Source organism: Sorex fumeus, unplaced genomic scaffold, assembly GCF_029834395.1.
Source record: "Sorex fumeus unplaced genomic scaffold, SorFum_2.1 ptg000017l, whole genome shotgun sequence".
Classification (NCBI taxonomy): domain Eukaryota; kingdom Metazoa; phylum Chordata; class Mammalia; order Eulipotyphla; family Soricidae; genus Sorex; species Sorex fumeus.
The window spans coordinates 240,762-266,943 of record NW_026606074.1 but is presented as its reverse complement, the minus strand read 5'-3'; the positions used below and the strand labels follow the sequence as shown (position 1 = coordinate 266,943).

The window sequence follows — 26,182 nt, the reverse complement described above, 5'->3', positions numbered from 1 at the left end:
GAAGGCACAGGACATATGCAAATGGCATCTATTCACTGTCATCAGCAAGCCCTGTCACCCGTCTCATGCTGGCATTCAACTTCAAAATATCCAGATAGAGGAAATTTTTATGTGTCAGGGGGAAAAATCAGAGTTAGCAAGAGCTCGAAGAGCAAGCCGGCAAACAGGACTGAGAGAAGGTGACTGGAGGTGAGGCCGGTCTCCCAGCTGCCCTGCAGAACCCGCCAGGGGACACCCCACATGCCTCGGAAAACTCACGGACACCCCACATGCCATGGAATCCCCCCAACGCTCACAGCCGCTCAGTTCTGACTCACACCCGCCCTTCCATGCAAAAGAGCTGAAGGAACAAGGATCCCCAGGTCAAAGCTTCTAGTGTCGGGGCTGGAACGATAGTACAGCGGGGAGGGCATTTGCCTTGCATGCAGCCAACCTGGGTTCAAATTCCGGCATCCCATATGGTCCCCTGAGCACCGCCAGGAGTAACTCCTGAGTGCACAGCCAGGAGTAAGCCCCGTGCCTCTCCGGGTGAAAAAATTAACAATAAAAAGATAACACTGTGGAGGTGTGCAGACTGGGGGCGGGGTGCAGAGGGAGACCTCCCAGAGAGCCTGGCCCAGAGTGAGCATAACATCCCCAAAGACCCCGTAGGATGGCTCCGCCAGGTCTGGGGTGCAGCCTCACACTTGAGTCTAAGCCACCCTGGTCAGGATTCCAAAGAGCCCTCAGAAAAGAACGGAATACTCTGCATTGGAGCAGACCACAGAGGATGATGCAGGGGAAGGAAAGCATTAGGGGGCCTCTTTCGAACTGCTCAGGGGCCCAGGTGACTGTTCAGAGCGGGAACTGTGTCTGCCTGCGGACAGCTAAGCCGGCTCCTGCCCGGCCCTGCCCAGCCCCGAGCACCCAAACAAAACATTCATGTTTAAAAACGGTGTATTACTACAGAGACACCTCTAACAACTCCCACCCGGCGAGGCTCAAGGGATAGGCTCTGCACTCAGGAATTATTCTGGTGGTGGTTTGGGGACCACATGGGATGCCGGGGATTGAACCTGGGTCAGCCTCGTGCAAGGCAAATGCCCTCCCAATGTATATTGCTCCAGCCCTTGTAATTCCTCTTTAAAAGCCCCTAGGGCTCCGAGTGTGTGTGTGTGGGGGGGGGGATCGGACACGAGCAGCAGACTCTGTTCTGTGAGGGCTGGAAGGTCCCTCATATTCACACGAGGAAGCCTCAGAGACGGACCTTGGTGAGGGCGCCTGGGCCCTTGGCAAACTCCACCAGGTGGGGCGAGCCCCCCAGCGCCTTGAGCCCAATCTGACTGCTCACATGACACACGCCAGGGTGCCCATGTTCTGGGGTCCCTTGAGCAGAATACCCGGAGTGAGGGCCACTGCGAGCAGCTCAGGTGAGCAGAGCCATGGCTTCCCCCACCGGGATGCGGGCTCGGGGGCCATCGTGGCTCAGGGCGGGAGAGAAGATGTGAATGCAGCATCCACGGGGGGATGTGGGGCCCTTGGTTCCGACCTGTCTCGGGTCTGCCTGTTGGGATGGCCCCACCCCGCCTGCGCAGGGCCAGGAGCGACCCTGGGTGTGACCGAGACAGCCCCTACCCTCAGCTGGGGTGACCAAGCCGCTTCCTCAACGCTTCCGCACTGCTGACTGGGAACAGAAGGAGCAGAGAGGCCTCTCCCAGACATGCAATGAATCGCATGGAAGGTGAACTCCGTGTCCTGTCACCACACAGGGCCGGGCAGGCCCCTGTCCTGTCACCACACAAGGGCATGCAAGCCCTTCCCTGCTCCAAGACTGGGGTGGGGAGAGACCATCGGGGGATCCCAGGAAAGTTCTGGATTCCACAGGCCGAAGCCCAGGGACGTGAGCAAACCCATGGGTAGCTGGGTGACAGCAGCCCAGAACACAAGCGAGCCCCAGGTTCTTTCTCTTAAGGTGCTGCTGAGACCAACATGCTGAGGGGAAAGGGGGCCCGGAAATCTGGTGATGCACCTGCGTTCTGAAAGGTCAAGTCCTGAGACCAGCAGTACCAGTACCACAAATCAACTCACATGGCCAAGAACGCAGGGAAATGCGATCGCGTCTCAAACACACCTGCACAAGCTTCCAATGGCAGAGGGCGCAGAGGGCGCAGGCAGGCACCGGGGGCGCTGGGGCCGTGCACGGGTTCAAGTTGACTCCCTGGCTCGGCACTGGGGGTCACACCAGGCAGGGCTTGGAGGACCATATGGAGTGCCAGGGAACGAACCCGGGTCTGCCAGGGGCAAGGCAAGTGCCCTACCCACCTTACTATCTCTCTGGCCCTGGTACGCCGTTTTTAGAGGACATTATCAAGCTGATGTGTTTCCCCCTTGCATCTTCCCCTTCATTTCGGTATTTATTTTCCCTTTCCCTCCCTTTCTCGCTGAGGCTGAGGGTCGCACACTCTAGGTGGTGGTTACCCACTTGGGGGCGGGGGGGGGGGTTCTCACTCGGCCTGCCAGAACTCCAGCCATGCCCAATTTTCCCTATTTACAGCGAAGAACACGTCATAGGAAAAGCATCTGGTTGAAATCTCACATAAATCAATGCTTTTGGGTCTACAGATTGTCTTAAGGGACTAAGCATGGAGAAACCTCACCGCACAGAAGAAAGAGCCAGAGTTCTGGCCCGGGCGCCCCTAAGAGCCAAGCTGACACTTTGAAAGAGAAATATTTCAGAAGTGCTCCCTGTCATAAAGATAGTAAACAAAACATATAAAATCATATTTGCAAACAAAAATCCATCTTTCTGAAAAAGACAACATTTAAAAAAGAAAAACTCCGGGGGGCCATATATATAGTTCAGTGCAAAGGTGCTTCCCTGGCATCAAAGAGTCAAATATGGACCCCTGAGAACCCCCTAGAGTAATTCCTGAGCATCACCAGGTGAGGCCCGAAGCAAAAACCAAAGCAAAGCAAACAAATAAATATGTGCTGAAAATAACTAGTAGGAAACAGGCTGGGACGGGCGTGTGGGAGAAACAGAATTTCCCGCACACCCTGCACCCAGCCCTGAGGTCACACTGCAGAACCTCAAGAGTTTGAATGAAAAATGTAGGCAATTGTATTTCTAGAAAATGAGAATGTAAGATTAGAGGCTTCAGGTCTTGCCAAGACTCAATCAAGGGGAAAGGCAGGTCATGAAAATAAAATCCCTCACAAACCTATGTTTCTTCTGCAGGCCCGTGGGCAGCGGCTGCGCTCCTCGAAGTGGGGGCCCGGGAGAATGCGCAGAACTTCCTCGATTCTGCGCCAACCAGGCCGGGAGAGCAGCTGGGCCAGCCGCATGCTGAGGGGGGCATAGCCGAGATGTCCGTGGGGTTCTGCGGAGGGTTCGAGAGGGACACCTGGAGTCAACCAACTCCTCACTGCCTAATGGGCCATGGGATTTTTCTTTTTTTTTTTTTGGCGTAGGCCATACCCTGCGGTGCTCAGGGCTCCCTCCTGGTGCTGCACTCAGGGATCACAACGTGGGTTGGCCGCATTAAAGGCAAATGTCCTCCACGCTGCCGTCCTGAATTTGACTTTGGGGAGGAACACAGTGTGCTCCAGCCTAGCCCGCTGAGCCCTGCCATCTCCACCCTCTACCCAATTCCCAATCTCTCTCTTCTCTCCTTCTCTCTCTCCCCCCCACCCCCACCCCTACAGCTTTATGCATCAGACCTCGTGGTGCAGAGCTGACGCATGGCTCTGCCCTCACCTCTCCTGGCCCTGAGTCCTTCTGTCTCAAACCAATCTCAGAAAGCTGCTTGGTGCCCCTGTGTGCTGGAAGGTGCCAGTGCCCGGCAGCCCGTGCAGAGGGCAGGGGCGTGGCCAAACCCCAGCACCGCTGGGTCTGAACATTCAACGGTCTGCCCAGGAAAGATTCCATCTGACCCCCACAGAAGAAAAACTGTTCATCGATTTGGTGAGAAACTTCTCCTATGGAAACTTGGCCAACTGGGGGGACGGAATGTGGAGAGCTCTAAGCCCAGCCAAGCTACTCTCAGGCATTCTTCCGGGGGCGAGGCCCCAGGGCACAGCCACGCCCAAATCTCCCAAGAGTGAGAGTGACAGCACCCAGCATCACAGTGACCCCCAGTCTGAAACTCCCCTCTCTCACAGTGACTCTGAGTCCAGCAGCCCCAACTGCCCACGGTGAGTCAGTTGTGTTGGTCCCCAATCCTCTTACTTGAGGCTGGCCTTTTCGCTGACCAGAGGCTTCCTTGAGTCCAGACCAGCCTCCCCCTCCCTGAGGCCTAAGTGGACAAGGGCCCCCGCTTCCCACCCCCAGCCCCCATCTTCAAAAAGTGTCCCCCAACAAGCCCCACTCAGTCCTGGCTTCTGCAAAGGCAGCGCCTTCCCACCAGCAGGACGCCACACCACTGGGGAAATGTGTGTGTATGTCTATGTACGTGTCTGTGTGTGTGCTGGCGCGCGTGCATGTGCGTGAAGGCTCGGCTCGCCTATTAGATGGTGTGCATGTGACTGCGTGTGCTCGAAGACTCGGCTCACCTGCTCATTCACATCGTCCATCCAGAGGCGCAGGGTCTTCCGGAAGGTGGGGTAGCTGTTCCTGTCCCCCTGCTGGGGCCGCAGCAGCCTGGCCTTCTCCAGGTTCTGTAACGTCAGGATGTGCTCGTAGCCGTATGTCTGCAAGAGAAGTTGGGGAGCCTGCTAGATCTCCCACTTCCGAAGAGGGAGCGAACATTTTCACTCTCATTCTGATACTTTTGTTCTTGAGTCATACCCGGCAGCATGCAAGACAAGTGCCTTACCCCTTTCTAGCTCTTGGTTTGTTTTTGTTTTTTTTTCTTTTCAGGTCACACCCGGCGAAGCTCAGGGGTTACTCCTGGCTCTGCGCTCAGGAATCACTCCTGGCGGTGCTCGGGAAACCATATGGGATGCTGGGAATCGAACCAGGGTCGGCTGCGTGCAAGGCAAACGCCCTACCCGCTGTGCTATTGCTGTAGCCCCTTTCGAGCTCTTTGGACCCCACATTTTCACTTTAAAGCCAGAATGCATGGGCCCAAGGTAAGGAAGATAGATGACAGTGTACTGAAATAACTGAGTAGGAAAAGGAGGCCAAACACACCTCCTGACGTGCTATTTTCCAGATGTCTCCTTTGTTTTGTTTGCTTTTGCCCCCCACTTCCTGTGCTCAGGGGTCAGTGCTGGTGGGGCTCAGGGGACCCATATGGGTGCCGGGGATCGAGCCTAGGTGGGCCACGTGCAAGGCCAACTGCCTTTTTAAAAAATTTCGCCCTTGGCAAATGAGTCACTTAGAAACACTGACCTGGAGAATTTCTCTTTTTTGTAATAATCCAGAACCTTCTGCTTGAGCCCACTGTTGCACACCGACTGCAGGCAAATGAGCCTGAGCACCTTGATGAGTGGATGCTTCTGGGCGATGCAGTCCTCGATATAACTGTTGACCTAGAGTCATGGCAGGTTTGTGCGTGAGCGCCGGGTCTGGGCCTGCAGGCCTGGGCGTTCCCGGGCCCCTCAGAGGCCCGATCAAGGAGAGGCTGGAGATTGGCTCACGCTCCTGCCCACACTCCCTGGACAACCTAAGCTCCAGGGGCTGCGGGCGGGTGCAACTGTCCCACTTGTCAGCCACACCTGAGCAGCATCAGTAAAGTAGCAGGGACTGTGGGGAATTTGGGCGCTTGCTTGCTGCAAGTGAGAATGCGGGATTTATTGACAGGCAGACAGGAAAAGGGATCATACAACGCACGCTCTTAAATTATCCGTGATGGGCTTCAATAGTCTTGGGCTTCAGGGCTGGGTCTTGTTTCTCTGAGGACAGCAAACAGCAATGGAACACATGCACACACACACACGCAATGGAACACACACACACACACACACACATGCACGAACACACACACAATGGAACACACACACACACACACCACCCCCGGTCAACAGAAACCTATCTCTTGGCAGAATCTCTTTCCGCACATTTTGCACTGCCCTGACAGGTATTTAGGCCAGACACGGGAATCAAAGCGATTCCTTTCCTACCTCGAGTTCTGTTTGCCAATCTGGTTAACTATCGGCTAAAACGGTTTTAGTGTTCACGTACCTGATCAGTGTCTATTCCAGACATCAACTCCTGCTCCCCGGTTAACTGATCAAAGAAGTCTTCAGACGCTGAAACATAATTCACACACGAGCATCTCAGAAGTGGGAGAAATGCTCATTTCTCCCGGAGGCATGCAAAGTAGCAAGCAAGCACCAAGTTTAAGTCATCACCGGGAAGGCACCTTCCAGAACAGTGAGGCTGACGGCCTGTGCCCCAAGGTGCGCCTAGACACAGAGCCCCGGGGCCTGGGCCCTAGCAGCTCCCCCTTCAATTTCCCAAGGGCATTTTACTTTGGTTCGTTTGGGGGCCACCCCCGGTGGTGCTCAGGGATCACTCCTGGCAGGCTTCGGAGACCATATGGGACTCTGGGACCCAACCCGGGCCGGTTGTGTGCCAGGCACTGCAGTACCGCTCCAACTCCAGCTCCTTGCAACATCCGACTGAAACCAACCTCAGCAATCAGTGCCAGGTCTGGCGAAGCAGTGCTGGCGCCACCTGGAGCCTGGGAGAGCCCTGCTGCACCACCTGACCCCGCAGAACCCAACAGTCACACTCGGAACATTTCTGCGAGGACACAGCGGCTAGCACAGGGAACAAAGCACAAGTGAAATAGTAGCCGGGGCCCCCAGAAGTAGCAGGGAGCCAGTGACACACCCTGAGCCTGAGCCCGGGACAGGGCACTCACTTGTCACGTCCTGGATGCGCTCGGCGATGGAGGTGTGGTTGGCCAGGGAGCCCCGCGCCGCCTGCATGTGGGGTAGCTGGGAGACGAACTGCTTGATCTCGCCCACCGTCTTGGCGTTGTGCCTTTCCTGAGGGAGGGGAGAAGGTCACGACAGTACTGGGGACAGCACTCAGGGCCACACACACACACACACACACACACACACACACACACACACAGGGCGTGCCCCAGTCACAGCCACAGCAGTGCTGGGAAGGTACCCAAGGCCACACACACACACACACACACACACACACACACACACACTGTGCCTCAGCCCCAGCCCTGGCTGCCAAGAGTGCATTTTTAAGAGTTTGGGTCTTTGGGTTTCCCAGGGCATGTTTGAATCACGTGCAAGGCAGTGCCCCGGGCTTCCTTCTGGCCTGGAGCTCAAGGATCACTCCTGGCCTGCACCGGGACCACATGGAATGCTGGGGAGTGAACCCAGGTCAGCTGCATGCAAGGTAAGCGCCTGGCCCGTTGTGCTATCCCTCCGGCACCCCCAAATTAATTTTTAGTGTGAGAAACGGACACAAAACGAATTCGGCTATAACCAGATCCCACAGCCACACGAAAATAGAAAAGGCAGGTTGGTGGGTCCAGGGACTCCGACAGCCACTTCCTGCAGCACTGGGAGACCATGTGGACAGGGAGGGATCCCAGGGGCCACGCAGGCCACACCTGACACTGCATGGTCCCTGCCAGGGATGTGGAGCTCAGCAAACTGCCTTGAAGCCACAAAAGCTAACGCTCGTATAGCCTGAGACCTCAACAACAGCAAATCAAGTGTAAAACGTTTCCTGGGTCCAAGCTATACAGTGGGGGAGGCGCTTGCTCAGTCCCCGGCCTCCCCACAGAACCCCGAGGCCTGCCAGGAGCCAGCCCTGAGCACTGGCAGCGGGAAGGGAGGGAACTGGACACCACGGCGAGCTCGGAGCTGGCACAGTGAATGCCCGACACTTCTTATCCATAGCTTTATAAGTCACGATGAGGAAATAAAAAATTGAGGAACAAAACCCAAGTGAGACAAAAGCAGCTTCAGAAATACAACAACCATGGGGTCAGAGTGACAGAACAGTGGCGAGGTGCTCGCCTTGCATGCGGCCAGCCTGGGTTCGATCCCCAGCATCCCATGGGGTTGCCTCAGCCCACCAGAAGTGATCCCTGAGCGCAGAGCCAGGATTTAGCCCTGAGCACCTCTGGGTGTGCCTCCCCTCAAAAACAAAATCCAAAGAAATACAAATACTGATATAGTGGAGATAACTCCTAAAAAAGATGAAATCAGGAAATCCATCCTTCAAGGGAAAAAGTGATTTTTAAAAACTTCCCCAGAGTTAAAAAATTCAGCTTCTATCATTTTACTGATTCAGGTTTCAAAAGTGACCTGAACCCAGAATAAAGAGCAGCAGGAGGGCGCGAGGCGCTAAGGAAGCTGGGGGCCGGGGACTGTGCTCTCAGTATCACCCGCCGTCCCCGCCTGCTCGGGCTGATCCCGGATTCCCTAGATGCAGGAGCTAGCGGAGATGCCGCCACCGCCAGCGGCTGGGAGGAAGGAGAGAGGGACAGGGAGTGCGGACGGTGACTGGCAAAGGACCTGACACCAGGAGAGGGCCTGGCACCACCTTTCCCCAGGCGCCCGCAGCCCGCCTGCCGCCTGGCCCCAGGCCCCAGTCACCTCAAAGGCGGCCGAGATGACCTTGGCCTTCTTGCTGAGCACGGCGCCCACGGCGTTGAAGTTGCAGTCTCGGATCTCGGCGTGGAGCTCCTCGGCTGAGTTCAGTGGCAGCTTCTTGGCCTCTGTGGGCAGGTCCTGCCCGTCACCCTGCCTCTTCGGGGCGAATTTCTCGGGCGGCAACTTTACATGACCTGCACGGGAGGGGACACCCCAAGTGAGACTCCAGAGACTTCCTGTCAGGGGAGAGCACTGGGCTTTGAGTCACTAGCTGTGCACGAGCAGAGGACGCTCACACTTTTCACGCACGGCTTCCCTGGCCTGGCCCGTGGGCCGCCTTCTGCCACTGCCAGCCCGAACCGAACTCAGGATGGGGCCACCCGAGGAAACATGCCCCCGGGCGGCCCACTGTCTGTCCTGCTGGCGCGTGCAAGTGCATGCAGTCTACACCGACATCTCAACAAGCCAAGAGGAGCCCAGGATGGGGCTGGAGTGATAGCACAGCAGGGAGGGTGTTTGCCTTGCACTGGGCAGACCCTGGTTCGATTCCCAGCATCCCATATGGCCCCCTGAGCACCGCCAGAAGTAACTCCTGAGTGCAGCGCCAGGAGTAACCCCTGTGCATTGCCAAGTGTGACCCCTGTCACTGTCCTCCCATTGTTCATCGATTTTGCTCAAGCGGGCCCAGTAACGTCTCCATTTTGAGACTTGTTACTGTGTTTGGCATATCGAACACGTCACGGGTAGCTTGCCAGGCTTTGCCGTGTGGGCAAGATACTCTCCAAAAAAGAAAAAGAAAAACAAGATCCCAGGAATCACCTCAGCATGGAAGTGTGCATGAGGGCGGAGACAGCTCCGAAGGCTTCTTTCCTTTCTTTTTCCTTTCTCTGATATTTGGGCCACACCTGTCAGTGCTCAAGGCTTATTCCTGGCTCTGTGCTCTGGGCTTATTCTTGGCAGTGACTGGGGGAACCATATGCGGTCCTGGGGACCAAACTCACCCTAACTGCTGTTCTGCCTCTAGCTCCAAATTGGTTCCTTTCAAAAAAACATCTCCAGTTTCAACACAAATCCCGACGTGTCTACATACAATCAGCTCCACTGCTGTGGGTCCAGAGAGACGGGTCATCGGGGGCAGCACACGCTCAAGTCCAGCTGTCTGTTCCTCTGAGCACTGCCCCGTGTGGGCCCTGAGAACTGTGGGGTGGAGCTGAGAATCATAAAGCAACAAGAACTCCTGCATCGGAGAATGTGGGGAGAGAAAGTGACCGACGGAAGGAAAATATTTCTCGGATGCTTTCCAAATCCTAAGTCCCTCCGAACAGCCCGGGCGCCAGCGTCTGGAGACAGCACGCCACGGGACCCGGGGCCTGAGCACATGCTGAGATACACGAGGTCGGCAAGACCTCGCATTCCAGCTCAAAGCAGAGGGGCAGCCGCTGGCCCAGGCAGCCTGCACGCAGCTCCTGCACGGGCCTGCCATCGCCCTCGGTCCAGCCACGGGCGCAGAGCTGGGGGGCTATGGGGAAGCCCAATTTCCCCTTGTTTTTCAGATTTCTCTTAACGGTTTCTTTTGGGGGGGGTTACACCCAGCGATGCATTGGAATTACTCCTGGCTCTGCACTCAGGAATTACTCCTGGCGGTGCTCAGGGGACCATATGGGATGCTGGGAATCGAACCCGGGCTGAGCCGCGTGCAAGGCAAATGCCCTACCCGCTCTGCTATCACTCCAGCCCTCTCCCTTAATTAAATGTTTGATCAGCAGGAAGTGTGTGATATGAAGAGACTGTGAGTTCCCGAAACTCCTTCCTCCCGGAGGCACCCCACGAGTCCCATCTCTCACACCTCCGCACCCCCAACCCCAGCACCTCTGCCAGATCCCCCGAGAGACTTGCAGAAGCACCAGGAGGTGGGGACCCCTCGCACAGGGTGCTCCCGTGCCAGGACAGCTCGGAGCAGGAGTCTGGGGAGGGGCTGTGTGTGTGGCATCACCCCCAGCTGCTACCAGGCACAGCCCTGGTGGCTCCAGGGCCACAGACTGGCCCCACAGAGCAGAAAATCACCGAGATCAGCCCCACGGCCCCTTGGGCACTGCTTACGACTGTCCCCACAAAAGGAAACAACTTAAGAGGTTATCCTTCGGAACAACTGGTAAAAAACAAACCGGAAACACCTTCATAATCATTAAAGAGCAGGAAAACGGGTTGTTGTGTGGAAATGCCTCCACATGTGGTCCTGCTCTGCTTCCGTGGCCGCCGTCACTGAGCCACACATTCACCACTGCAGAAACACACACACACACACACAAGCCATCGCAATCCACTCTGCAATAACAAGCTTGGCACACTGGACAGACAGCACTGTCTGGACTCGACCAGCACTCAGCGGCTGCAGGGCTCTGTGTCCCCAGAGAGACCCCATGCAGTTAGCTGCATCCCCGTCCTTCCAGACCGGGGCTCCATCCCCAGGGCTGTTTCCCCAGCCCACAACCAGGGCCACTCCTGAAGGCGCCGGAATTACCCCTCTTGAGGCCTAGGGCTCCCTGTTCTGAAGAAAAGACACAAATCAGACTGTGGGAAACTTCTCAGACTGTATCCCAGCAGGAGCTACTCCCGGCTCAGTGCTCACTGGACGAGGCAGGAGTGTGGATGGAACTGAGCGCTGGCTGTGTGCCTGGCACTAGCCCTGTGAGCTTTCCTAGTCCCCACTCAGATCTGAAATGCTACAGAATCTAACATCCGGGGCCAAACCTCCGTGACCTTGGACCCAGGCACCCCTCAGAAACGCTCTATTCCTCACGCCTCCCTGGGCGGCCCGAGCAACGGGGCTGCACACCGCATGGCCCTCTGCACAAGGCCTTCACCTCGGTTTCCCCGATGGTGACCTGGCTCGAGCTCGCTTTAACCTTGGGCTGAAAGTCAGTGCCTGACATTTTCAAGTATTCTGACTTACACACAAAGGCCGCACCTTCGAAAACAGACACTTTTGAGATTGATTTTACTCAGCTAACCTATTAGTAACTGATGTCACTTCACTTACTGTTCTGGATGCCATAAATTTCATCGATGAGTCCCTCGTATGTCAGCTGAGTCGAAAGGGGCGTTAATAAATCCACATTTCGATCAAGCAACAAGAGGTTATCAAAAACAGGAAATATGGAATTCTGGCTTCCTGCAAACTCTCTCTTCATCCTGATCATCATATTGGCCACTTGCTGGAAACAAAGTACAGAACCAGGCAGAGCCTTTTTAGCAATGGGCGGATTTTAAAATGAAGCTAAAAAAGAGTCTGGCAATCCAAAATTTAAAAATAAGACGGAAAAAAATCGAACAATAAAATAAAACAAGATAGGCCTGAGACGGTATGGTGGGTAGGATGCTTGCCTTGCAGGTGGCTGACCCAGGTTCAATTCCTGGCACCACATACGATCCCTCAAACCCTGCCAGGAGTGAGCCCCGAGCACTGCTGGGTATGGAGAGGGTGGGAGGAGGGAGAGGGCGAGAGAGGGAGGGATGGAAAAGAAAAGATAAAGAACAGAAAAGAGAAAAGGAAAGAGGGCTGGGAGACAGCAGAGGGGCCAGGGGTCACGCCTTGCACGCAGACAGCCTCAGTTTGGTGGCCCGAGCACAGAGCCAAGAGCACTGCGAGGTGGAGCCCCAATCTCCACCCACAGGAGAGAGGCCCCCCTCCCCGCCCCGGCTCACCCTGGCGCACTCGCCCTTGCCGAAGATCTGGGGGATGGTCCCGTACAGGGCCTGCAGCGTCATCAGGTCCTTGGCCGCGTGGTACAGGCTCGTCTGGTCGCTGTCCAGGTAGCACTCCTGTGGGAGAGGGCCGGGCGCCTGGGCACAGGCTCTGCGAGTCAGCACTGAGGCCCCAAGGCAGCGCCTCTACTGGGGGTGAGCATCGCTGGGCGGGCGAGGAAAGGCTGGCCTCTGCATGCCCGCGTGACCCCACAGCAGGACACTCTGGGCTTGCAGAAGGGCAGGCAGCCTCTCCCACATACAGCAGCGAGTGTCACAGGGGACAGGAGCAGGGCAGCCACGGTCTCGGAGAAGGGCCACAAGGTCCATTTAACACACAGACAAAAAGAAACATCTTTGGCCCAGAAAGAGGGAAGAGGACGCACGCGCCCCCAGCCGGGCGGTTCAGCAGGGCTGACAGAGCACACACGGCCCCCAGCGGGGCCTCAAGATCACTCCTGCGCCTCAATCCCTTCATCCAGTAAGTGCAGAGAGCAGAGGAGGGAAACCACGCAACGTGCTTCACCTGCACTCCACCTGATGCGGAGGCACTGCTGGTGCCCATCGCGGGACTCTATTTTTTTTCTTTTTGGGTCACACCCGGCAATGCACAGGGGTTACTCCTGGCTCATGCACTCAGGAACTACTCCTAGTGGTGCTCGGGGGACCGTATGGGATGCTGGGAATCGAATCCGGGTCGGCCTCATGCAAGGCAAACGCGCTACCCGCTGTGTTCTTGCTCCCGCCCCTCATCGTGGAATCTTTGACCCTGTCTAAGGCAGCGGCCAACAGGCGTGCAACCCAAAGGCGTGAGGACAAGGGGTGCAGACTGGGGGCGGGGTTCCTAGGGAGACCTCCCAGGGAGCCCGGCTCAGAATGAGCACAGTATCCCCAAAGGTCCCATAGGATGTCTCTGCCAAGTCTGGGGTGTAGCCTCACACTTCAGTCCAAAACATCCTGGTCGGGATGTCCAAAGAGTCCTCAGAAAAGGACCAGAAATTCCGCACTGGAGCAGAGCAGAGAGGAAGATTCAGGGGAAGGAAAGCATTAGGGGGCATCTTTCGAACTGCTCAGGGGCCCAGGTGACTGTTCAGAGCTGGAACTGTGTCTGCCTGCGGACAGCTAAGATGGCTCCTGCCCGGCCCTGCCCAGCCCCGAGCACCCAAACAAAACATTCATGTTTAAAAACGGCGTATTACTACAGAGACACCTCTAACAACTCCCACCCGGCGAGGCTCAAGGGATAGGCTCTGCACTCAGGAATTATTCTGGTGGTGCTTTGGGGACCATATGGGATGCCGGGGATTGAACCTGGGTCAGCTGCGTGCAAGGCAAATGCTCTCCCAATGCATATTGCTCCAGCCCTTGTAATTCCCCTTTAAAAGCCCCTAGGGTGGTGTGTGGGTCCCTCCTGTTCTGAACCCGGGGCTCCCCAGGTGATGCTGGGGCTCTAGCCCTCTAAGCTATCTCCCTACCACCCATAATTCCGTATTAAAAAATATTTTTTAAAGTTAACCACAGGGGCCGATAGCACAGCAGGTAGGGCGTTTGCCTTGCACATGGCCTACTCGGGTGAGATTCCTCCGTCCTTCTCGGAGAGTTCGGCAAGCTACCAAGAGTATCCTGCCCACACAGCAGAGCCTGGCAAGCTCCCTGTGGTGTATTCGATGTGCCAAAAACAGTAACAACAAGTCTCAGAATAGAGACGTCACTGGTGCCCGTTCCAGCAAATCGACGAACAATGGGAGGACAGTGCTACAGTGCTAACAACAGAGGCCAGAGCGATAGTGACCAATGCCAGGCTACTAGACTGCCAGGAGTACCCTCTGAGCATCGCCAGATGTGTCACTCACACACACACACACACACACACGTTAACAACACATGTCTACCCTGCATGTTTTGCTCGGTTGTAACTGGGACTGGGGTGAACCTTTGCATTATCAGCCCAGTTCTACTCTTCTCAGTGGAATTCACAGGGCCGTTCAGCCCCCAGGGCCGTTTGCGAGGGCCCAGCGCTAAACCCACGGAGACTACATACACACATTTTTACTCAGTCCCGCCTCTCTGAGCAGCGCCGGGAGCATTGGGGCTGGGCACGGGTTCAGGCTGACTCCCTGGCTCAGCACTGGGGTCACACCAGGCGAGGCTTGGAGGACCATATGGGGTTCCAGGGAACGAACCCGGGTCTGCCAGGGGCAAGGCAAGTGCCCTACCCACCTTACTATCTCTCTGGCCCTTGTACACCATTTTTAGAGGACATTATCAAGCTGATGTGTTTCCCCCTTGCATCTTCCCCTTCATTCCGGTACTTATTTTCCCTTTCCCTCCCTTTCTCGCTGAGGCTGAGGGTCGCACACTCTAGGTGGTGGTTACCCACTTGGGGGCGGGGGGTCTCACTCGGGCTTCCAGAACTCCACCCATGCCCAATTTCCCCTATTTACAGTGAATAATATGTCATAGGAAAAACATCTGGTTGAATGTGTAAACACACAAAAAATTAAAGGGCCGGCGGTCTATCTCTCCCGCCGCCCGCGTTCGGTGGTCTCAGGCCGTTTCCCCACTCCAGGGAGGTGGATGGCGTTGGTCAGGTGAAGGAAGGAAATGGGGACCAGGCTGGTTGGTCTTAGCAGCAGTTTATTACAGGGAAGAGATGTATGTCATGGAGGCCCCAGGATCTCTCAAGCATGTGCTCCTTTGTTCTCTCAGCTTAGGTCCTCAGCCCCATCTTCCCAGGTTCTCTGATGCACATGTCCCCCCAGAGAGCCCTTAAATCTCCCTTACATAGATCACAGTACCTCTAAAGGGCGCAATATAGTGATGTCATCAAAAGGAGTTACAGAAAGAACATTGAGGCAGCAAACCATACATTGTTTCTTTACATCCACATTGAATCCTGGCCTCACCTTTTACAAGCTACAAGCACTTGGATTAGCACAACAAAGACCAGTCCCTAGAGCTTGGAATCTACATCAGCCTGCCTGGAGCCAGGCATCTACATCCCAAAGATCAGGCCTGGCTAAGCACCTGGGATCTGCATACCTAAGGCCTGCTAGGTTCATGTGAATAAGGGAAACTGCCTCAATATACTGAAATCATTTACTGAAGGCAGTTTGAAGGGGAGAAAGTTCAGTCTCATCCAAGCTAGTCAGGACACACAGGGAAACTGCTTCTAGGACATGTTTCTCCTCTCCTCGTCCAACCAACATATAAGCATACATAATATTAATCATTTTGTATGGACACAATAAGAAATACTTTGAGCTTATAGAATTGCTCTCCTAGGGCCATCTCAATCTCAGACTGCAGTGCTCAGGCCAGATATCTTTCCTATTCCTAGCAGCAGGGTCCTAGTCTCATCGTTACTTTTGGATCATGACAGCATTTGCCTATGATCAAACTCTTAACTTATAGTCAAGAATTGTGGCACCTTGGCCTGGCCCATCGCGATGCCAGGGTAGCACATAACTTACCGGCTTGCCCTGGTTCCATCTAGTCCCTCATCGGGACCCTGCCCTTGGGGTACTAGGAAGTGAGGGCAACTGAGGCTTAAGTTGAGAAAGCAGATGCCCGGGAGTGAATAATATCCAAAGCCAATTAAATTCTAAGTTATAAAGCATAATATGAATTAATTGTCTTCCTGTATCTATACAAAAGGACACTGCATTAAAGTAAACTGCTCAAAAGACATAAGGGAGGAGAAAGGCAATATTAACTTACAGTACAGCTTCAGTGTCTAAGAAGGATGAGACCTTACAAATTGGTTGGGGAAGAGAGCATAGAAGTGGTTACAGACAGACAAAGTAATGGGAGTGACTCGGAGCACTGTGATGGGTGCAACCTGATAAACCTAAGCTCCGTGCACTCCAACAGTTGAAAACTCACATAAATCAATGCTTTTGGGTCTACAGATTCTCTTAAGGGACTAAGCATGGCGAAATCTCACCCTACAGAAGAAAGAGCCAGAGTTCTGGCCCAGGAACCCCTAAGAGCCAAGCTGACACTTTTAAAGAGAATTTTTTCAGAAGTGCTCCCTGTCATAAAGATAGTAAACAAAACATATAAAATCATATTTGCAAACAAAAATCCACCTTTCAGAAAAAGACAACATTTGAAAAAGAAAAACTCTGGGGGGCCAGATAGGTAGTTCAGTGCGAAGGTGCTTCCCTGGCATCAAAGAGTCAAATATGGACCCCTGAGGACCCCCAAGAGTAATCCCTGAGCATCACCAGGTGAGGACCCAAGCAAAAACCAAAGCAAAGCAAACAAATAAATATGTGCTGAAAATAACCAATAGGAAACAGGCTGGTTCAGGCATGTGAGAGAAACAGAATTTCCGCACACCCTGCACCCAGCCCTGAGGTCACACTGCAGAACCTTGTGAGGGACGGGCCCAAAATGGACTACCACCAGAAATAATTTAGCTTAGCTTAATAGGAACCTGCATTGCAAAATAACTTGTTTTTCAAGGAACAGGTCTAGATAGCTTTTTCAGATCGCTTTATAGGAGTCTGCACTGCAAAATAACTGGTTTTTCTGCCCCTGACCAAGGAATTCAGATACAGGCACAGGTAAAGGGTGGGGGTCAGACCAGATAACCGGATGTCTCTCACAAGACCCATGTTGCAAGACCCAGGACTGCCTTAAAAACCTGTCAGTTCCTAAGCACTGACGCAAAATGCTGATCTTTAAACTATAGGCTAAGAAGTGATGTACCCTTAATGGGATTGGTTAAGAAAGCATATGTTGTTACAAATCTATTGGTTATGAAATGCGCGGGCTTTGCTGCAACGGCCAGTGAAGGCCTATATAAGATCCCCTTTGAAGAAGTTCGGGGTCTTGCCTCACCTAACTGACCTGCGTGTCTGTGTAGGAGGCTTGACCCTGGCTAGCCAGTCTTACAATAAACCTTGCTTGCTGTTTGCAGTCTCTGGAGTCTCTGTCGTTAAAGGGAGATCACGATCCGCGCCCTAACAACCTCAAGAGTTTGAATGAAAAATGTAAGCAATTTCACTTCTAGAAAATGAAAATGTAAGATAAGAGACTTCAGGTCCTGCCAAGTCTCAATCAAGGGGAAAGGCGGGTCATGGAAACAAAATCCCTCACAAATGGCTAACTGGAAAAACGCAGTGACAGACTTGAGTATTTCTGGCTAGAGCGGCCCTGCCTTCCACTCTCGAAGCTTCCTCCACAGCCAGTCAAGTCAGGGTGGGACGGGCACAAGGACAAACATCGACCAGCAGCAGAGAAACACCAGAGATAAACACATTTAAGGACAATTGATTTTTGAGAATTCAGTAAGGGCAATCACAATTTTAAGCCAATTTGTTGAAACAGGAGCGTCTCCATACGCAAGAGGAGCAGCGGCCCGAGAGACAGCACAGGGGAAGGCGCTGGTCTTGCACGCAGCCAACCTGGGTTCTATCCCCGGCAGCACATATGGTCCCCGCGCATGGGCAGGAGTGATCCTTGAGCACAGAACCAGGAGTAAACCTTGAGCACTGCTGGGTGTGGCCCAACTCCCGTCTCTCCCCAAAAGGAAGAAACTGGCGGCTTCCAGGAATCACTGAAATGCCAGTGTCAGTGTCGCCATCACGAACGAGGCAGAAACGAGTGTCAAGTTCAAAGGGCAAACACTGAACTTACTCTGAAGGCGCCCTCCGACTCCATGGAGAGAAGGTCCCCGTCGAAGGGAAAGAGGTCCAGGCTGTACTCCTCCTTGTGGATGAAGGAGCCCAGGACGCCCCGGTCCTTCAGCCGCTGCTCACACAGCAGGCTACGCCGGGGCACAAACAAAATGTGGAAATCTCTTGTGGGGCCACGTCTGTCTTCACTGCAAGAGAAGGACCGTGCGTTGGCCCGAGGCCCCAAGGCGAGGACTGCTCCCCAGGGCCCCCCCGTGCCTGACAAACAGTGGGCTGTAAAGAGACGCTTATGAGCTACCCCCCACCACTGACTCGGCCCAAGATTCTAGTTTTCTTGCTCTCTTGATTTTGATGCTTTTTGATGCAGGTATGGCGTTTGCCTTGCACACAACCGACCCGGGCTTGATTCCCAGTTCCCAGCATCCCATATGGTCCCTTGAGCACCACCGGGGGTAATTCCTGAGTACAGAGCCAGGAGTAACCCCTGTGCATTGCCGGGTATCACACAAAAAGAAAAGAAAAAAAAACCTCTCAGGGTTATTGCAACGGACATCTGTTTCTTGCAGAGAAAACATGTTTTTATTTAATCAAGCAATGTGTTGGCTTGTCTCTAGGAAAATAAAAGGTTGCTCCACACCGTGCCCGATCTCGCGCAAATAGCCCCCATGCTTTTAAGTCCTTAGGGGCCATGTCGATTAAACGTAATGCAGACTGGGCTGGTGCACTTCCTCCACAGATGCTGCAGCATTAATTTTTAATCAGTTTCTCCTGACTTTGCTTATAAAATTTGAGCATATGGTGAAAGGAGCTAGGAAGGCTAGGAAGGAGTTAATTAACTTGCAAAATTGCTTTCTGTAAACAGTTCAGCAGCCTTGAGGTTGCAAAATTGGATTGAACCCAGTAGATGTGTAAGGTATGAGCTAGAATAAGACATAACTATTTAAGGATAGGTAGAATGTTTTGACCATCCTGGAAACTGAAACTATGTGACCAGGTCAAGAAGGTTGGGTCGAGATACTCCAAGAAAAACTGCAAGGAACCCAGCAAACCACGTATTGGCAAAACTTGTGCAAAATAACACGTATTGGCAATATGTGGTCTTTGTTCTCAAACTGTATAAAAGATTACCTGCTTCTGAGTTCGAGGCTCCCAGCCTCTGCCCGTTCTTGGGTATGCTGTGGAGCCCCAACATGCTGGTCTGAATAAAACCCCGCTTGAATTCCTGCAGGAACGTTGTCTGTCTGGTCTCTCCGTGCCTCCCAGGGCTAGGGAACTCCCGACCCCAACAATGGTATTCAGTACTTGAAAAGCTGTTTTTTTTTTTTTGCTTTTTGGGTCACACCCGGTAATGCACAGGGGTTACTCCTGGCTCTGTGCTCAGGAATTACCCCTGGCAGTGCTCAGGGGACCATAGGGGATGCTGGGAATCAAACCCGGATTGGCTGCATGCAAGGCAAACACCTATCCGCTGTGCTATTGCTCCAGCCCTAGCTGCTTTTCTTTTTATAACGAAATTCGGGTCCTTCTATTGAGACAGGCCGGAGCTTTCTACTGTCCTGAGACAGGGGGTTTATGTGGTTTGCCCTGCCTCCCCAACCCCCAATACACAAAATTTCCCATTCTCTATTTACAGTTTTTGGGCCACCCCGGCAGGTGCTCAGGGATAACTCCTGGCTATGCACTCAGAAGTCACTCCCGGGAGACTTGGGGACCGCACTGGGTTCCGAGGATCTATCCTTGGCTGACTGCAGAGTATCCTGCTCCTGACCCCCCATTCTCCTCCAACACACTCTCACATCTGTCCAAAGATCCACTTCCCAAAGCGCTGGCAAGCAAAGGTGTCCTGATGAGCACTCAAACCACTAGAGGAATGATTCCGTATGGACCCAGCATCAGCTCTGAGATACCTAAGCACATTTTCAGCCATTATATCCATCAGTTCTAGCCGGGGTCTGACGAAAAAATTGATATTCTTGACATCGGCTGCTGGCAAGAGGCTTCCTTTGAGTGTGAACATTTTCTCCACCTCATGTTCCTAGGAAAGCACACATACAAAAGGTGAACAGAACCCCTAAAACTTACCAGCCGACCCAAACTTGCGCATCACTGCAGGCAGCCAACCTGGGTTGGACTGCTGGCGTCCCACACCGTCCCCAAACACCACCAAGAGTCAATCGTGAGTGCAGAGCCAGGGGTATGCCTGAGCACTGCCAAAGGTGGCCCAAACAAAACAGACCAACAACAAAAACTCAGGTGTTGTAACACTCCCGCTCCAAAGCACAGTATACTTTAGTGTAGAGTCAGAGAGTGCAGGGGTTAAGGTACATGCCTGACACATGACTGCCAACTTCGCCCCCTGGCACCACAAGGGTCTCTAGCATTGCCATGTGCATCCCTGGAGAGGCCACTGGAGTGGCCTGGGATATTGCTGCCACCACAGCACCAAGCATCATCGAACTGCTAAGAATCACCACCAGGAGGTGCCCTGGGGCAGTGCTCAGGAGACCCGGGGCCAGAGAGAAAGTAGAGCGGGGAAGGTGCTGGCTTTGCATTCAGCTGACCCGGGGTTCTATCCCCAGCACCCCATACTGTCCACTGAGCACTGCCAGGAGTGATCCTGAGTGCAAAGCCAGGAGTAAGTCCTGAGCACTGCCTGGCACGAGCCTCCAAATAAAATTCAAAACCACTTTAGTATAAAAATTTAGATTCCCCAAAGCCAGGTGTATAAATTCAGGCTGAAGTAACCAATCCTGTGTCTGAAAAACTTTGAGCCACATTAAGTAACAATCAGAAGACATGCTGATCCGTCGAGAAGAGGGGGGAGCACACCCACCCTTGAAAGGTCCACTGAAGGCTCCGATGCTGCCCGAGCCCCTGAGCTGCCTGTGCCCATGTAGCCGAGCCAATGCGGTGCCCGCAGCTCTCCTTGAGATGGGGACTTTTGTGCTTTCCTGTCTAATCTTGGGATGTGTGTAGGGGTTCTCTCTGCCTTTGCAGAAGCCCGCGGTCTCTCTTGAAATGTTTCTCTCTCCGCTCGTCCTCTTCCTAAAAGTCACCAAATAAAAGGTTTTTTCCTTCAAATAAATAAACAAAAGGTCCACAGAAGATAAAACATTTACCACTCATACAAGCGTCAGTGATTCTAAAAGCCAGACAGCTCTGCACACCAGTTACTCCAGAAGTGGAACATCACATTACTCTTGCTAGAGTCCAGAATGACAGTTTCAAAAAAAAAAAATAACCAAAACCCTTTTACCTTTAGAAATGAGCACTGTGCAAGCAAGCTAAACGGTCCTGTGAGATGCTCATCCCAAACTACTGCCTGCGGGAGGGAGAAGCATCCCGTCCTTTGAGTAAAAGGAATTTCAGTAACAGCCAGCAGCAAACAACAGTCATTTGCAAACTCCGGACAAACAAAGCTTGCAGTGAGCAACAGCTGACACACTCATATTCCGGGGCCTGAAGAAAAACACCATCAGGGCAAGGGGCCCGACTGGCCACGGACGCACAGTCACTGTCCTCCACAAAGAGTGTGTCTGCAGGGTCCTGGGGTCGGACTGGGGTCATGGACCCCCGGGTGAACTGCCAAGGAGACCGTGGAGGAGCAGGCAGCTGGGAAAGTGGCTCCAGGGTCGCAGGCGGCGACACCCGCACGCGGGACAGCGGGGAGGGCCTGGACGCGGGGCTGCGCTCGGCCTGCCAGACGGACTCGAGTCGCCCCGTTTCCCTCCCAGGGCCGGGCCGCAGGGCGGGAGCGCAACGCCCCCTCGCTCGGGCTGCACTGGGGGCGCCCCCGGCTCCAGAGGCCGCCGCCTGCCCGGGGCCCTCCCCTCGCTGCCCGCGCACTCGCCCGGGAATCGCGCAGGGAGTCCAGGGTCTCCCGCGGGCGGAGGACAGGTGCGATCTCGGCGCCGCCCAGCCCCGCCGCCACGTGACGCGCGGGTCACGTGAACGTCGTGACGTCACGCCTCCGCCGGAAGCCTGAAGCGGCAGAAACCCCGTGCCTCTTCCGGGTCTGGGGTTCCGCCTCTTGGTTCCGCCCAGCCCCGGCTATCCCACCCTGGCCCCTTGGGGTGGGCGTGGCTCAGGCCAATGTGGGCGTGGTTCAGAGAGATGGGCGTGGCTCGGCCCTGTGGGCGTGGCCCGGGCGGAGATGGGCGTGGCTCGGGTCCACGTGGGCGGGGCCGGGGCTCGACCTCATTTCTCAGCTTCTCCAGCTCTGCGTCCTTCTCCCTGAGCAAAGCACTGGTAATACTGATGGATTTCTGCAGGGAAGCTTTCTCTTCATCGGGGTCTCTTATGAACACGGATTCTCTAAAAGACCAAAGAGTTCAAAATGCCAGAAATCAACCCAGAGGGAGGCCAGTGCACAACTGCCCTAGAACGTAGGCTCAACGGCTCCCTGGACTGTTGCAGGGGGAGGGGCCCAGGCTTTGATGCTTGCAGTTTAGTGAAATTTTACTTACTGTGAGGGAGAAAAAGGTTGCCTATGTGTACATGCCAGAACCTGCGTATCGTTGTGTCCATTTGAATTTAAAGAAACAAGTTAATAACTTTGGGAGATGGAGAACAGAAAGAAAAAAGAAAAAAAAGGACTTGTTGCACCCCCCCCAAAAAAAGAATTCTTTTAAACACCTAATCCCAGGTTGAAGTGCTATTTCTGGAATAAATTATTACCAAGCAATGACAACAATTAAAACACACACATGCAAAGCAATTATACGAATGTCTTGCAGAGCGGCTTTATGCTGGGAGTATCCATTGGTTCTCACTCATTTCAGTAACTTTCAGCAAGTTCGGAGATTTTGTTTTTGAAACCTTTCTGAGCCTGAACAGGGGCAAAGATTGTTCCGACTAATCCAACAGAGAATGGTTTTCATCCAGTCTCTGGAGAGGACCAAAGTGAGTTGCTCTTAAACAAAAAGGCAATTTGCAAAAGGCCAGAACAGAAAGATGAACATGGTTTCCGGTAGAGGATGAGAGCTCGGGGCCTACAGAGTGGGTGGCCTCACAGCCTCGGCCAGACTCTCCTCCGGGCTGGCTTGCAGAGCAGGAGGATTTGGACCTGGCCTGGGGAGAGAGGGCGGCAAGACAGAGAAGGAGCAAAGACACAATAGATACAACCCAACGGGTGTGTGTGTGGCTGTGTGTGAGTGTGTGTGTGAGAGAGAGCATTTACACCACAAAAGGACGTGTGTGGGAGAGCACAGGGCGGGGACGGACGGCCAGTCAAGACGGGGCAATGCCACAGCCTGGAAAGGACATGAGAGGGGACAGAAGTGTGGCTCCTGGGATGCATATTTGGAGAGAGACAGAGGTGCGTGTGAAGTGGGGGATCTCATTAAAGTCTGGGGTCCAGGACAGCTGTGGATGTTCGTGTCATACTCACTGGTTCAAATCAGTTCAATATTTGTTTTAAAATTTTTTAATAGTTTAAAAATTTTTTACTCCCACAAAAAAAAATAAAGTCATCATTTGTTCCTTTGATTCACTGAACGTTTTTTTTTCTTTGGGGTGGATGTGTGTACACCTGGCCATGCTCAGGGTTTACCCTGGCTCTGGGCTCAGGGTACCACATGGGGTGCCAGGGATTGAACCCAGCTCAGCTGTGTACAAGACAAGATAGTACCAGTTCTACGACTTCCGCGGTCCCTGAAGGAGTGACTTTCCATGGATGGCTGCATAAACATTCCTGGGACATGGGGGGGAAGGGGAACAGAGGTGATGAGACAGCAGAGGGAAAAGGACAAATGGGTAAATGGGTCATTTATTTTTCAAAATTTATTTATGTATTTATTTTTGCCGGGGGTCACGCCCAGCGATGCACAGGGGTTACTCCTGGCTCTGCACTCAGGAATTACTCCTGGTGTTGCTCAGGAGACCATATGGGATGCTGGGAATTGAACCCGGGTCGGCCGCATGCAAGGCAAACGCCCTACTCCGCTGTGCTACCGCTCCAGCACTAAGTTGCATGCCCAAGACGAGTGCCTTAAAAAAGAAAACCAAAATGAAACAAAAAACTGCTTCCCGTTCTGATAGATGTTTCCTCCTCAAGCCAGGGCACCAGTCTAGATTCTGGGGGGCTGTGCGTTGTGTGGAGCATAGGGGAGGATGGGACTCTGGTGTCTGTGTGCCCCCAACTTTGGAGCTGTCTCCTGCAAACAGCACCAGGGATGAACCGACCATTTGGGACCAGCTCTGGGGGGCTGGGAGGATGAGCGGATGGAAGGAGCTGAGACGGACGGCAACCGTGGACGCGCAGCAGACCCCGGCAATCGCCACTCAAGAGTACAGAGGAGGGGGTCTCCCCGCAACCAGAACTCACAGTGGGGTGGGGTGGCGGGTGCGCTGTGTCACAGGGAATTACAGCACAGTAGAATTCATGGGAAACGCATTTCCCTTCCTTGTGTCCTCCATCTTCAGCAGCCTGGCAGTGGGCTGGCCTTGGGGATACTCCTGGGTCCTTGCTGGGGGCTGGGTGGAGGGAGGGAACTCTGCCTCCTGCAAAGCCTGTGCTCCCTGCGGCCCCAGACTTCAGAGCAAAGCTCAGATATGCTTAGGCCCATCTGCCTTTTTCTTTTCTTTTCTTTTCTTTTCTTTTCTTTTCTTTTCTTTTCTTTTCTTTTCGGGCCACACCTAGTGATGTGAGGGGCTTACTCCTGGCGGTGCGCTCAAGCATCACTCCTATTACAGAGAGGAAAGACTTACCTAGATTCATACAAACCAACATAGTGCCATGGAGCATTAAAGAACATACTGAAGGTATAAAAGAAGAGAAGAGCAAGCATGTCACCTTACTCACGGTGAGGTGCAATCCACCCATTTGCTGTGGGTCCTAGTCAAAAGAAGCTTAAATCTGTAGCGAAAAAGGATACAATTTAGCATCATGTTTAAATCTTGACTTCCATTTTCTAAGAGCACTGTACCAGGAGTCTAGCCAATCTGTCCAATATCTTTTCCATAGAGCTTACCAAAAATTCACTAGAACAATTCTGCAGGCGTAATTCAAATTTTCTTGTAACAATACAGTTTGACAACCTCTAACCTTCTGCACATTCCTTAACATTCATTCCGTCCTGTAAAAAAACATCTTCACTTTCACAGGATCCCTTTCCCTTTTCCCACTGACGATATCTCCATCATTTATCTTTCTGACTTAAGACATACATCTATATTCCTGTCATCCCACAAGTTTGAATTCTTATTTTACTGATCTTAGTTCAACACGATCTCCCAAGTTTGGACACAGCTACCAATAATCTCACTTAACATAACAAAACTGTACTCTGCAGTGCTATTTCAAAAGCCTTAGATCAGTTCTAGAGCTACTCAAAAAGTCTTAAAAATGCTCACAATTAAAGCTCTTACAAGGTATTCACTGGGCAAAAGATCACTTGACATTGGAAGTTAACCAGAAGACGTCTTAAAATTTTGATTTCCAGGAAAAAGATTAAAACAGTCCTAGATTATCATGCAACATTAAGGATTTCACACTTGTGTACAAAGCTCTCTGGAGATCAGGGCTGGTGACAAGGCTTTGCATGGAATAAAGTTATCAAAATAGTAGCATGTACTTTCAAGCACTGGACATGCTGACTCACAATATAGTTAGTAAAATTTCCCACCTTTCCCATGAAATTCTCCATTTTCAGAAACTATTACGGCAAGCTGACATCTGAGATGAACCCATTTTATAACTCTAGAAACTCATGTTGAAACTAAACCATTAGCAGCCTCCCTGACTTTGCTGGCAACAAAGTCGCAGCACCCGCCTCCTAGGAGACATCCAGGCGTTCCCAAGTTCCTTTATCACACCACCAGGGCGCCCCCGGGGGCGTGACCTGGGCTCCCGGACACGACTGTCAGCCACAGTCCGAGAAGGCTCACGCCTCGCACCGACAGTCACCATGCCAGTCAGCACCTGGCCTTACGCGATGGCGATTCCCAGTTTCGGGGTGCCTTACTTACCCCGAGAAGAGCCCGTTGGAGACGGCCGGGGCAGCAGAGCAGATCTCGGTGGGACCTCCAAATGTTAGGGTCAAGACGCTCGCTGCCCGTGAAGGAGACTCCAGGAGACTTTCTCATGCAACACGCACAGGGTTTATTGTCCAAGCATGCTGGGGCTCACTACATGTCCCGAAAACAGGACAGAGGCAGAGAGCCCCGAGCCAAAGTACAGTGGGATTTTATAACCAAGAGTAAACAAAGGAATCTGACAGTACAGCAATCTGCAGCTTTACCAAGAACAGCACGACACTTGACAAGATGAACTTCTTCGGAACATCTGAGCACAT

At 53.2% G+C, this 26,182-nt stretch overlaps 1 protein-coding gene across 1 annotated transcript; it reads right to left on the bottom strand.

Moving 5' to 3' along the window:
• Nucleotides 1-1,234: 1,234 nt before the first annotated feature.
• LOC130021554 (vacuolar protein sorting-associated protein 33A-like) lies at nt 1,235-21,207 on the bottom strand (the record flags this gene model as incomplete). Its single annotated transcript, XM_056112315.1, is given in 14 exon segments — nt 1,235-1,322; nt 3,201-3,237; nt 3,240-3,344; nt 3,347-3,359; nt 4,531-4,676; nt 5,322-5,451; nt 6,104-6,171; nt 6,789-6,915; nt 8,503-8,693; nt 11,540-11,714; nt 12,205-12,321; nt 17,890-18,076; nt 19,796-19,923; nt 21,145-21,207. Coding segments are annotated over 14 exon segments (1,575 nt in total), but the record flags the coding sequence as incomplete, so codon positions are not given.
• Nucleotides 21,208-26,182: the final 4,975 nt, after the last annotated feature.